Source organism: Branchiostoma lanceolatum, chromosome 9, assembly GCF_035083965.1.
Source record: "Branchiostoma lanceolatum isolate klBraLanc5 chromosome 9, klBraLanc5.hap2, whole genome shotgun sequence".
Lineage (NCBI taxonomy): Eukaryota > Metazoa > Chordata > Leptocardii > Amphioxiformes > Branchiostomatidae > Branchiostoma > Branchiostoma lanceolatum.
Window position 1 is genome coordinate 8669867 of NC_089730.1, and position 13680 is coordinate 8683546.

Genomic DNA, 13680 nt, shown 5'->3' on the forward strand with positions numbered 1-13680 from the left:
TAACATCAGGACTGTACAAAAAATGGGGTCCTAAAATATCATCATATCTTATTTCTTATGACATCTCATACTCATACTAGTGAATACATGTAGTTTTTCCAGGCCCTTTGGTAATAGCAATGAAGTAAAGAACAGTTATGTAATTATCATTATTAAACGTTAAAAAAAAGGTAAAAAAAATGTCAAATCTATTCTAGATCTATCTGATGTTTGTACGTACATGTACAATACTGGGCGGTTGACTTCTTCTTTGGAGGCAGTGGATAATGAACAATTGGGACTTGCTCAAAACAGTAACATATTGTCTCATTTACCTGTAGCATTCTGTCCTGGTGAACTCCTACAAAATCTAAGGCATCTGACAGAAAGTCATGCTTCAGTGTGCCCAGCAGTAATGCCTCCAGGTCTAGTGCCATCCTGTACACCCCTGTCCAGGATGGCGCATCCAGGGACTTCTCACTGCCGTTCAGGGATGAAAGGACTGTACCACTGAGGTCCTGGGGGGACTGGTACGTTGTTGAGAGTGGGATACAGAGGTGCTGTGTCACTCCACTTCCAGCTAGGACAAAGGCAGCCTGGAGAAACATACACAAGGATAAACATTTCTAGTAAACTACCTTAAGCTTGAGAATGAAAAGATGATGTTATACTAGGTACATCAGCATAAAGATTTCCCAGCCTATAGTATACAGAAAATTTCAATACAGGAAAGGTTAATAGACATGACATTGAATCACAATGTGATTCTATTTCATGTAGTAGTACTACTATCATTTTTAGTAAATACAAAGCAAAGGCATTCTTTTCTGAATGTCAGGGAACTGAAATTTCTGAAACAAAAGCCTTAAGAATGATCTAGGAGACATTCTATTCATACCTTGGGTTCCTTTGCTGCAGTTAGGAAGAGCTGCATGGCAGTCTCCACAAATGACAGGTTCCTTCTGCGGTTCAGGCATGTCTCCACTGTGGACAGGAGGGCCTGTAGGAGGCAGTGTCTCCTCATGGCTTCTAACCAAACCTCTGGGACAGAGCACAGGGCTTCCAGGACACACACAGACTGGTTCTTCAACTGGAACAGTAGGTTACAGTACATCAGGAGCAAAGTAACTGTACAAACAGTCAACTAGTGTCTCTTCATGGCCTCTAACCACACCTCTGGGACAGAACACAGGGCTTCCAGGACACACACAGACTGGTTCTCCAACTGGAACAGTAGATTACAGTACATCAGGGGCAAAGTAACTGTACAAACAGTCAACTAGTGTCTCTTCATGGCCTCTAACCACACCTCTGGGACAGAGCACAGGGCTTCCAGGACACACACAGACTGGTTCTTCAACTGGAACAGTAGGTTACAGTACATCAGGAGCAAAGTAACTGTACAAACAGTCAACTAGTGTCTCCCCATGGCCTCTAACCACACCTCTGGGACAGAGCACAGGGCTTCCAGAACACACACAGACTGGTTCTTCAACTGGAACAGTAGATTACAGTACATCAGGGGCAAAGTAACTGTACAAACAGTCAACTAGTGTCTCTTCATGGCCTCTAACCACACCTCTGGGACAGAACACAGGGCTTCCAGGACACACACAGACTGGTTCTCCAACTGGAACAGTAGATTACAGTACATCAGGGGCAAAGTAACTGTACAAACAGTCAACTAGTGTCTCTTCATGGCCTCTAACCACACCTCTGGGACAGAACACAGGGCTTCCAGGACACACACAGACTGGTTCTCCAACTGGAACAGTAGATTACAGTACATCAGGGGCAAAGTAACTGTACAAACAGTCAACTAGTGTCTCTTCATGGCCTCTAACCACACCTCTGGGACAGAGCACAGGGCTTCCAGGACACACACAGACTGGTTCTCCAACTGGAACAGTAGATTACAGTACATCAGGGGCAAAGTAACTGTACAAACAGTCAACTAGTGTCTCTTCATGGCCTCTAACCACACCTCTGGGACAGAACACAGGGCTTCCAGGACACACACAGACTGGTTCTCCAACTGGAACAGTAGATTACAGTACATCAGGAGCAAAGTAACTGTACAAACAGTCAACTAGTGTCTCCCCATGGCCTCTAACCACACCTCTGGGACAGAGCACAGGGCTTCCAGAACACACACAGACTGGTTCTCCAACTGGAACAGTAGATTACAATACATCAAGAGCAAAGTAACTGTACAAACAGTCAACTAGTGTCTCCCCATGGCTTCTAAACCAAACCTCTAGGATAGAACACAGTAGCCTGAGTACCAACCTCCGTAGTGACCGCTGGCTCCAAAGAATTCGCTTGCTAACTACGGAGTCTGACCCTGCGCGTATCCGTAACGGTGGTCTCATTATCACGTAAGGAGGGGAATTCTAGCTGCGTTCGGTGCCATTTTTCGTTCCAAGGTGTCTCTATTGCCCTGTTCGGGTCCAGTTTTGAAAGAATCGCCATTGCAACAGTTCTTAGAACCTACCCGTTACAAAGAACAGTGTGGCATGGGGAGGAGCTTAGACGAATGGGGCTAATCAGCGAGCTCATTCAAAATCGAAACGAATATCTGACTAACAGCCGTGACGGACACGCGCAGGGTCAGACTCCGTGGTTAGCAAGCGAATTCTTTTGAGCCAGCAGTCACTACGGAGGTTGGTACTCAGGCTAAGAACACAGAGCTTCCAGGACACACAGAGACTGGTTATCCACTGCAACATCATATACTCCGTAAAGTAAAGTTAATAACTAATAACTAAATCTAAAACTAGTGTCTCCTTGTGGCTTTTAACTTCATGTACGGCACAGAACGCAGCATATGTCTTCACACCACATGGGAGCACACAAGGACATACATTCACACACACACACACACGCACACCAATACACACATGCACATATATACATGTGTACGCATAATTATACATTTGGTTGTTCCTTTATGCATTCACACAAATGGTATCTAAGGTAACATGCACACATCAACTTACAGAGTAGGTATCTTTCTTAGCTGTCTGTAGCCCTGAGTCACCATTGCCCGTGTCATTGTTCTCCCCCTGTCTATCGGTGCCTGTTGTTTTCCCAGACTCTGCAGGCTGTGGTGGTCTGTAGACAGTGGCCTCCTGCACCACAGTACAGACTACAGACAGCAGTCTGGACACCAGTTCTGTATCTAAGAGGGACACCAAAGTACACAATGAAATCTAATCTTAGACTAGTATCATCTTTGAATATTTCATATTTGTGATAGAGCCATTCATTATAAAGAGAGCAAAGTACATCAACTAATCATCATTGAAAAAAAACGTTAGTCAAAAATGGGGTAAAACCGTTTTCTTTAAAAAGTGTGGTACAAAGCTTATCGCAATGACATTGATAAGACCCTGTCTCTAAGTCAATAAGAATAAGGAAAGTGCAAAAAGTGTTCAGTACCTTCAGTGATACTGTCCTCCCCCTTTACTTTCAGTAATGTGAGGATAGCAGAGAAGAGCGGAGTTTTGATCTTTTCCAGTGGCTGAGAATTCCCCACGACATCCTCCAGGATTGGTACCAGCTTTTCCAACTGGTCGAGGGGCTGGAGACTTCTGCACACAACAAACCGATAAAAGAGTCATGTTGGAGTTCTTTCTAGTCTGCCAAAAATTAGATCACCCAAAGTGGCCTAACACGCTATCGAGTAGAAATAAAGGCTTTGACTTGATTTGACATACAGTGACATACCAAAATTTAGGTGCCTTGCCAATAATTAGCTGACATACAGTGACTTGCCAAAAATTACATATTGGTAACTTGTCAAAAAGTAAATGACATACAATGTATAGTGACTTGCCAAAGATTAGATGACCTGCCCAAAATTACATATTGGTAACTTGTCAAAAAGTAGATGACATACAATGTATTGTGACTAAGTGCCAAAGATTAGATGACTTGCCAAAAATTACACCATCATGATGGTGAATGTATACATATTTGTCAAGTGGAACTCACCCTTTCCAGTGTGGCAGTAGGGCAACATACAGTCCAGTCAGCAATGTGGCTGCTTTAACAGTCAGCACGGAGTCAAGGTGGGACACCTAGAAAAATCCACAGTCATTATCACATTATAAATCACCATACACTCATAAGGCTATCATGACCATCTGATCCAACATTAACCTTCCCCTTGCTACCTAACCCTGTACCCAATACAAACTTGGTGCCAAAGGGCTACTTCAGTAGGGAGAATCACTTCTTTCCACTGTACTGATAGTGTATTCAAATACAATGTAACTATGAGCACACAAGAACCCAAACATCCAGGCACACATTAGAAATAAAACGAATCTAAAGCTCCATAAAAGGAGGCAACAAGTAACTCACTAGTGTTGTGATCCCTGTGAGGATGTTCTGTATGATCTTGGCCTTCATGTTCTTATCTGCCAGGTGCATGGTTGTCTCCTGACTGGCTGCCACCAGAAGCGCCACCCTGCAGGCGGACAGGAACACCAGGTACGGGTTCTCCCGCAGGTGGGCGGGGTCCACAGGACCCTCCTCCTCACACAGGTGCTCAACCAGGCTGGTCATGTACTGACATGGCAATGGGCAAAATCAGATAAAATTTCAGTGATGTACTAACAATAGCATCATGATGGCAACAGGAAAAAGCTCAGTGAAGAAAACCTGCTTTTCACAGCATGTTTCATATTTACATGGATCTTATGCTGAGAAAGCAAGAAACAGTCCGGACAGTTTTTAACATTTCAACCCAGATTTGATGATTTCGGACATCTGTTTTACCCAAGACCTAAATGAAATGTAGAGTAAAAATTCTTACCATATTATCATCATCAAATAACACCGTCTTGTACTTAATTAAGAATATGCTACTATACATTGTATATCAACCAGTGGCAGCCATGAGCCTGACAGTGTGTTACATGTATATCAAAAGGCATATAAAAAAATGAAAGAGTTGGCTGAAACATGTTTTCTTTCTCTGACAACACTATGCAGTGACACTTCTTGCGTTAACATACCTCTGACCAATGGATAAATCTTTTCTTGTCTGCAAAGTCTTTCAGGCACTTCTTCAACTCCTTGTTTAGAGAGGAACTGAAAGAAAGCAATCAAATAAATCCTGATAAAGATTCTGTGCAAAAAAATAACTATGCCATCATTCATTCAAACGTCCATTCATCTCTCATTTCATTTTGGTAACGTTATCATTATGTCCAAAATTATTCACTGTCAAAAAAGATTGAAACATTCATCAAATCCAAAATAATCTTCTCCCCCGACTTTTATTTAAAAAAAACAGACAAGCTGCATATTGTATATAAGAGCTTGTACCTCCCAATACTGTGGACCTCCATGGCCATGATGTTCATCACATGTGCACAGGTCTTCAGCTGTCCTGTCACCACCTGTGGGTTAGTGTGGACGGCAGGCAGGTCCTTCTGTAGGGGCAGCAGCAGGCCTTCCCAGAACTTCTCTCTGAAATACAATGAAGACATTGTATATTGTTTTAGCTTATAGCTTATTATAACTCAACAATAGTATGCTCATTTTGAAGCTACTGGCATATTAAAGTGCTCACTGGACAATTTAGGCAAAACAATGTGATAATTGCCAACAGGACACCAGGTAACATGTTACTGTAAATGTATTTAAGTTTGCATGGTTTTCATTTCGCGCTAAGGGGACAATGAAGTGTTCATGGTGTTTTTAAGTTTGTGGCAGTGCTACAGCATTGGACAAAAATGTTTGCGAAGGTTTTAATTTCTGCATTTACAGCAATTCCAAGGGAGGCTGCTAAAGCTAAAATCACTCACTATTATATCCTTGTGATTTAGATGCCAAAGCAATCTTGTGCAGCTAAGAAGCTAATACGATATTGTTAAGGGCAATCACCATCAGGGTGTTAAAACTGAGATTTCCTCAATCGTTGTTGCATGTTTCTTACCTCCCCCTGAGTACAGAAAGAGCCCCGTCTCTCCTGTCCTGCCATAGGGCGTGCAGGAAGGCCACGGCGGCACAGTGCAGCTCGGGAGGGCACAGGTACGTCCCCTGCTTCTTAGCTTCTATCATGTCTACAGCTGCCTGCAGACAGCTGTTCTTTCCTACTGTAAACTCCTGTAGAACACAAATAACAGACGAGTCAGTGAAGATCTACAGACATGGCAACTTGCTCCTGCTTTTTTCTTTAGAAGTTTAATTCAGACAAGTAAGCCATTTTTTGACAGATGGGAGATATCTTTAGCAAATGTACATTCCATAGGCTGGATGCAGAAGTTCTATTCTTTCTAAAATCAATCAATAACTAGAAAAGAACATGGGAAAGATGTAAGATGTAAGAAACACGGTGGTCAATAAAATTTTCCATTGTACCAGTCATCATCAGTTGATTTACATGGAAACCTACTGTAACATATAGCAATTTCTGAATAGTAAAGCTACATTTGTGTACAAACAAAAGAGATCACAGAAAAAAGGTTAACCTTGACCCCTTCCTTTCCCTCCTTGGTCTGCAGGTTCAAGAACAGTTCTGTCAGCCCCGGCTGTGTCTCCACGGCAACTGTCAGCCATTCCAGGATTACCACTTTCAGTCGCAGGTCCTGGAAACATGAGGAAATGTACTTGACTGTAAGTTGCAGAAACCAAAGCTGAGTTATGGAGAAGAGTCATAAAGAGTATGAGTCATGTATAGACTGTTGTTATTGTCCCATATTCTGGCAACAGTAAAATTATAACATTTGCAATGGCCATCTTTTTAATTACATGTTACTGATCATAAGAGAAATAGCACAGTGACTGTAAAGAACTTAATATTCAATTGAAAAACTACATGATTGTATCCTAATGCATAAGATCTTGATTAGAAACAACTGTTGATCTCTGGAGTTGCAGAAAAGATATCTGACCTCAGTTTTTGCCTGCAGACGAGTGAGGTACATGTCCCTGATGGGGATGGCCTGGTCACCCAGACAGGCATGGACAGACATGGGAGCCACCTGCAAAAGGCACATCACAGAATATCAACAACGCTTTAATAACTTTGAGACATAATACATTCTGTACACACAAGTAGCATAGATACTATGACAAGGTATTGGAGGGCGCTTTAAAGCTGTTTCAGATCTATCTTACCATTTGCATTACCTTACTTTGTTTTACATATCAAACCTTTAATACAATATACAAACATAACACATAAGATGGCACTCTATGTCAAGAAAGGTCCAAAAGATGTGCCTCAATGTACATGTACTCATTTCTAACTTCCCAATATCAAAATCACATTCTATGAGCATAATAAAGTTGAAGCTATTTTCTGTCCACCATAACCTCCTTGATGGTACATACCTGTGATAGCCTTTTGAGCATGAGCGTGGCGAGTCGTGTGAGTCTGACGTCGTGGCGATGGTACACGTACTGAGCGATGACAGACACCAGGTGTTTCCCCTGCTGTGCGCCGCCTGCGTGGTACGTCAGCGCCTGCTCCAGCGGGGAGGTGGTCTCACCGTCGGCAGGCTTCAGCAGCAACAGTCGGTTCACCACAGAGAACGCCAGCTTCACCATCTGGATCAGGTCCTGTCCTGGACCCTCAAAGGCACTGAGGATAGGTAACTTTAGATGAAATCATGCCAACTAGCAAGTCATGAAAGCACTGCACCATGTAATACTCCAACAGATGGCAAGTTTACAGTGTTAAATAATAGTTGTCTGTACCAACCACATTTGTAAGTCTGAAATGTAGGATCCTTACTCTCAGACTGTTTATGCTTCCAGTGACTCTTAAGCATGTGCTTTCCTAAACTTAAATACATAAAGACATAAATGAAAGGAGAGAATGAGTGAGGTACATGTACCACACAAAAGGTATCATCTCATCTGAGAAAACTGAGTGGTAGGAAATAGGCATATACCTGGCCTGTAGTTTGACCACATTGTTAATGTTCTCTACCCCTGTTGCCAGGATCTCCAACACACTGTGTCCTGCCTCTGTGTACAACAGGCCGTTCACACACACTTCTCTCAGGGTTAACCTACAAATAGAATAACAGACATCAAAAATCTGTATGGAAGACACAAACTAAAACATTTCATACCCCCTCCTTCTTTTATTGTATGTATTATCTCCGTGTGCATTGAATTACTCAATTTTCAGATGTAATTGCCATATTGAGAGATGACATTTGAATTAATGATATGATACCTGGTGTCCTTGCTATCATGGTCCATGGTCTCATCCTTTCCTTCTGACACAAACAGGATCCAGTGGAAAATCTCAAGACATCTTCTCCCTGGAAAAAGGTTGTGACAGCGATCAACTAAACAACTAACTATGCTGATATACATCATTCTAGTAGACAATAATAACAAAAAATGACACCAAAAATGTTGCTGCATCAATTTTAAGTTGGCTCCAACTTTCCAATATGATGCAGAACAATTAAATCTATTAGTAAGTCTTACATGTCAGTTCTTTGTTTTATCTGAAGCTGTGACTCACCAATCTCCTGCCTATCTTTAAGGTTTGTGTAGTTCCACTTGTAGAAGGAGGCAAACACTTCCTTCAGTACAAACACTATGGCTGGGATGATCCCTTCTTGGAACTGTAGACCCTGGAAAGAAAGAGTCAGATACTTTGTACTACAATGTACAAAACAACATAAATCGTTCATGTACGACATTAACAGATTAGCAACTGCTACATGTAACAATCTTTGTGTCTGAAATTCAGAGATCATACATTTTTGACAAGTTAGAAACAAACACCAGTTGAACTTGTTGAACTGTGAATCTATAACTCTCAAACACTCAAATCATTCTGGTTCACCATAAGCAAATATCTTATGGCTTCAAGCCTCACCTTTGCCAGTGCCAGCAGCAGTTTGAGCGTTGCTATGGTGACAGGGTAGTACCCAGATGCACGCTCTAATGACATCAGCAGGTTGCCATAGTTACCGGCATACATTCCGCTACCACTGTAAGAAAAATGGTGTCGTTAGCACTGAGAATCTTCATTTTATGACTATGTATGGCTTTGAAGATCATAGATTTATACATAGTCTAACATCAGCATAGTCTATGAAACAGGAAGAAAAACATGCTGCAGGTAATAATTATGTTTAGCCATACCTAGTATGGCTCAACATATTGTTATATTTCACTTCCCATACCTAGAGGTATGGGTAGAGTGAAATATATTGTATTTGTCTGGTTCTTCTTCTTCTTCTTCTTCTTCTTCTCCTCCTCCTGACAAATCTTCAAATGGCTTCTTCTCCGCCATTTCTTAACCAACCGACCTGAAATTTGGTGTGGAGGTTGAGATGGCAAATACCCCCAGGCCCTTTGTAAATCGTTTTGAAACAGGCCTTAAAATCATTTTTATGGAGGTTTTTTGGGGCATTTTTAGACAATTTTTATATTTTGGGCTCCTGTGCCCTGGTATAACAAGCAAATGACCCGGAATTCGGCACAAGGGTGCCTTGAACATGTCCCTACAGAATTTCAATCACATTTCCGGTGTACATCACTTCAAAATGCTTTGTTTTGGGGACTTTTGGACCCATTTTCAGACCAAAAACGGGTCAAAAGTGCTGTCCCCGTTCTATGTTCTATCTAAGAATCCATGTTCTATCTAAGGTTCCGGGCGTTCCATTTGCTGCTGGCCAAAGAACATGTGTTCTTTTCAGGTAACCTGAGGTCATGTTGCAGGTAAACACGCAAGCCTTTGCACTAAGAAGCTCTTGGTGTCTCGCAGAACTTGAATAGATAATTTTTTTGCACGGGTGATTTTGAAACAGTCAATTTATGCATTGAGAGGGACTCCGAGGGAGATTGGCAAAGTATGATGCTCTCGCAAATTTAATTATGGCGGCTTCAACTACTAATAAATCACGACTTGACGACGAGAAAAATGCAATCCGTCTCTGAATTGGTTGTGTCGCACTTATATACAACTTATAATCAAACCTATACCAACGATGATGATATACCACTAGGCCGAGGTAGGCCGATCTGATCGATTGCGAGCAGGTCTGCATGCAGTTTCACTTTCTGCACCAACAACCTTTGACCCAGGAAGTAATACTTCACAAGCGCCTCTCAAAGCGCGATTGTCTACACATGATGTGAATGAATATCAGCAAACTTTTGAATTGTTGAAATAATTTTACTGTAAAAAAGACAGGCATTGTTGGCTTTTTATGCGGTAGTTATCTAGCACGTTTTTAATAGGTCATTTTGCGTTGTAGGGGTCCAACACAACTTGAATTGTTAATACTTTTTGAATAGCAAGGTTAAGAATAGACTAGAAATTTCATACGCTATTTATCTCATAATTGTTTACATATGAAATTGTTTTATATAAGATAAACCAATGTCGGGTCGGCCTTTGTATGTGCCACGAAGCCCTTCCCCCTCCTAATAGTAATAACGTTGGGTAACATAAATTCGCCATTTTTCCGATAATGGTTGACTAAAATCAATCCAGCAGAACAACAAACCATCCTTTTTTTTTATTATTCTGTCAGTATCATGTACTATCTTAAAGTTTGCACTAATCATATATATGGTAGATTTTGTCTCTAGTCGTGCTGACACCAGAATATTTCAACTTGAAACTACCGTCCGCCGCACGCACAATGACGGTGTTGTCGGACAGGTGTGAACATTAATTCGGGAGAGAAGATTCGTCTTGAATATCTTAACCGCTAATTACATTTTATACAGCAGCTATTCGTTCCATCCGTGGCTTGAGGAGAGTGCTATGGATATAGATGTGTCTAAGTAAAAAAAATACACGAAAAAACGGCCGTACCGCACGCATCAGGCCTACGGGAACAACCCGTGTGTTGAGTCGGTAGAACGTCAAAGTCGACATCCACCGTCATGGCAACGTGTACATTATTCATGGCAAGTTAGCCGGATGCCGTAGCATTGATAATACTACTATGTCCATGTATTCCTTGTTGTGTTAGAAGCAAACTTTGAGGAAAATATCGTCCTCAGTCCACAATCACACGCAACATTAAGACAAAAAAGTGTTCCTCACAAACCTTTGTCGTCTGCTTGACAACAGGATTCTGGGTAATGATATGGCGGCGGGATAATACACGTGCCGTAGGTTGTAGCAACAAAGAGGGGTTTTGATGATTGATCACACTTAGAGTCCAATTGCAGGTCAGCAATTTTAAGAAAATAAGTTGTCTTGTAAATGATTGTGTTTAGCAGGAAGCGGATGTGACATTTGTCTTATAAACCAGCCGACAACGATGCAGTGTGATTCTCCCACGATGCCCTCGAGCTCAGACTGTTCTAATAAGGGACGGAGAGTTTTTGTCCTCGCCGCCTTCTAATGCATGGTTGTCGAAGCTTTTCAGCCAGTGTTCTGAATACGTTAGTCTGTCAAGTTTGCATTTCTAGCGGTATTACTGATGTTGCATCTAGCACATATCCCTAAATACCCCGTTTTCGAAAAATCGTGAATTTAAGTACCCCGCGAATTTATGTTACCCAACGTTATAGTTTTGTATATTTGCATAGTGCATGTTTGCGCATTTTTCCAGGGTGATGTATAGTATTGTACTTTTATATATAGTGTATAGTATTGTTGTGTATCTTTGCATATGTTCAAGCATGTTAATGAATGTAGATGAAGAATAAATAGATCTTGGGACAAGTCTTCTTGTGTTTAGATGGAATTTTTGGATGGTCCATTTCGTCAAAAGATCAATTATTGCATGGGGGGGGGCGAAGTGAAATATGCTGAATTTGCTCTTAAAGCAAATGACGGCCAGTCTAGTTTTTGTGCATGTTCTTCTTCTTCTTCTCCTCCTGCCAAATCTTCAAATCGATTCAACTCCGCCATTTTTTAATCAACCGACCTGAAATTTGGCAAGGAGGTAAAGAAGGCAAATACCCTCAGGTGATTTTAAAATTGCTTTGAAACAGGCCTTAAAATCATTTTTATGGAGGTTTTTTGGGGCATTTTTAGGCAATTCTTATATTTTTGGCTCCTGTGCCCTGGTATTACAAGCAAATGACCTGAAATTCGCTACAAGGGTGCCTTGAACATGTCCCTACAAGACTACAATCACATTTCTGGTGTACATCACTTCAAAATGTTTCGTTTTGGGTACTTTTGGACCCATTTTCAGACCAAAAACGGGTCAAAAGTGCTGTCCCCGTTCCATGTTCTATCTTAGAATCCATGTTCTATCTAAGGTTCCGGGCGTTCCATTTGCTGCTGGCCAAAGAACCTGAGGTCACCTGGTTTCCTGAGGTCATGAGGTTTTCAGGTTACCTGAGGTCATGTTGCGGGTAAACACGCGAGCCATTGCAGTAAGAAGCTCATGGTGTCTCGCAGAACTTGTAGAGAGAATTGTTTTGCACGGGTGATTTTGGAACAGTCAATTTATGCATCGGGAGGGAGATTGGCAAAGTATGATGCTCTCGCAAATGGTCTACATGCAGTTAATATTTCGATTTGCCCAACCCACTTCTTGGAGGAGTGACCAAGCTCAAGCTAAGCATGCTCAGGGGCAAATTCTAGGGGCCTTTCTAGTCTTCTTCCAAATCTTCCAAATCTTCCGGATAATCCGGATACTGCACAATAAACCGGATATTCCGGATATTCCGGATATTCCGGATATTCCGGATATTCCGGATATTCCGGATAATCCGGATATTCCGGATATTCCGGATAATCCGGATATTCCGGATATTCCGGATAATCCGGATATTCCGGATATTCCGGATATTCCGGATATTCCGGATATTCCGGATAATCCGGATAATCCGGATATTCCGGATATTCCGGATAATCCGGATAATCCGGATATTCCGGATATTCCGGATAATCCGGATAATCCGGATATTCCGGATCATCCGGATATTCCGGATATTCCGGATATTCCGGATAATCCGGATAATCCGGATATTCTGGATATTCCGGATATTCCAAATCTTCCAAATCTTCCAATTTTGGCATTTTTGGCAACCTGGATAAAAACGTTTTTTTCTTCTTTTTTTTTTAAACAGCCCTTAAAACATTTTTATGGAGTTTTTAGGCAAAATTTACATTTTGGGCTCCTGTGACAAGCATTCGATACAAGGGTACCTTGAACATACCCATTTTTGGTGTAATTCTCCTCCTGCCAAATCTTCAAATCGATTCAACTCCGCCATTTTTTAATCAACCGACCTGAAATTTGGCAAGGAGGTAAAGAAGGCAAATGCCCTCAGGTGATTTTAAAATTGCTTTGAAACAGGCCTTAAAATCATTTTTATGGAGGTTTTTTGGGGCATTTTTAGGCAATTCTTATATTTTTGGCTCCTGTGCCCTGGTATTACAAGCAAATGACCTGAAATTCGCTACAAGGGTGCCTTGAACATGTCCCTACAAGACTACAATCACATTTCTGGTGTACATCACTTCAAAATGTTTCGTTTTGGGTACTTTTGGACCCATTTTCAGACCAAAAACGGGTCAAAAGTGCTGTCCCCGTTCCATGTTCTATCTTAGAATCCATGTTCTATCTAAGGTTCCGGGCGTTCCATTTGCTGCTGGCCAAAGAACCTGAGGTCACCTGGTTTCCTGAGGTCATGAGGTTTTCAGGTTACCTGAGGTCATGTTGCGGGTAAACACGCGAGCCATTGTAGCTCATGGTGTCTCGCAGAAGTCTAGAGAGAATTGTTTTGCACGGG

At 41.7% G+C, this 13680-nt stretch overlaps 2 protein-coding genes across 2 annotated transcripts in view; both read right to left on the reverse strand.

Annotated features, from left to right (window-relative positions):
• Positions 1 to 5: 5 nt before the first annotated feature.
• On the reverse strand, positions 6 to 1108 carry LOC136442102 (nucleoporin NUP188-like). The gene is made up of 3 exons (XM_066438727.1): positions 878 to 1108; positions 315 to 575; positions 6 to 11 (listed from the first exon to the last, which is right to left on the reverse strand). The coding sequence occupies exons 1-3, from the start codon at positions 1091 to 1093 to the stop codon at positions 6 to 8; spliced, it is 483 nt and encodes a 160-aa protein (XP_066294824.1). The 5' UTR covers positions 1094 to 1108.
• A 945-nt stretch (positions 1109 to 2053) lies between these two features.
• The window catches only part of LOC136442103 (nucleoporin NUP188-like), a 39991-nt gene continuing 28364 nt past the window's right edge, over positions 2054 to 13680 (reverse strand). Inside the window, exons 22-36 of the mRNA XM_066438729.1 lie at positions 8840 to 8954; positions 8480 to 8591; positions 8183 to 8270; positions 7893 to 8012; positions 7330 to 7579; positions 6888 to 6977; positions 6465 to 6581; positions 5930 to 6099; positions 5317 to 5460; positions 5004 to 5079; positions 4348 to 4554; positions 3976 to 4061; positions 3421 to 3572; positions 2979 to 3160; positions 2054 to 2149 (exon numbers count right to left, since the gene is read on the reverse strand). Coding sequence (XP_066294826.1) covers positions 2069 to 2149; positions 2979 to 3160; positions 3421 to 3572; positions 3976 to 4061; positions 4348 to 4554; positions 5004 to 5079; positions 5317 to 5460; positions 5930 to 6099; positions 6465 to 6581; positions 6888 to 6977; positions 7330 to 7579; positions 7893 to 8012; positions 8183 to 8270; positions 8480 to 8591; positions 8840 to 8954 — 1990 coding nt within the window. The 3' untranslated portion in view covers positions 2054 to 2068. The remainder of the gene's footprint in view (positions 2150 to 2978; positions 3161 to 3420; positions 3573 to 3975; positions 4062 to 4347; positions 4555 to 5003; positions 5080 to 5316; positions 5461 to 5929; positions 6100 to 6464; positions 6582 to 6887; positions 6978 to 7329; positions 7580 to 7892; positions 8013 to 8182; positions 8271 to 8479; positions 8592 to 8839; positions 8955 to 13680) is intronic.

Bases quoted from the DNA above. Each gene is read 5' to 3' on its own strand.
- LOC136442102 (XM_066438727.1), bottom strand. From the start codon at position 1,093: ATGTACTGTAACCTACTGTTCCAGTTGAAGAACCAGTCTGTGTGTGTC. The intron at 576-877 runs GTATGAATAGAA...ATGTTTCTCCAG, and splicing joins CTGCAGCAAAGGAACCCAAG to GCTGCCTTTGTCCTAGCTGG.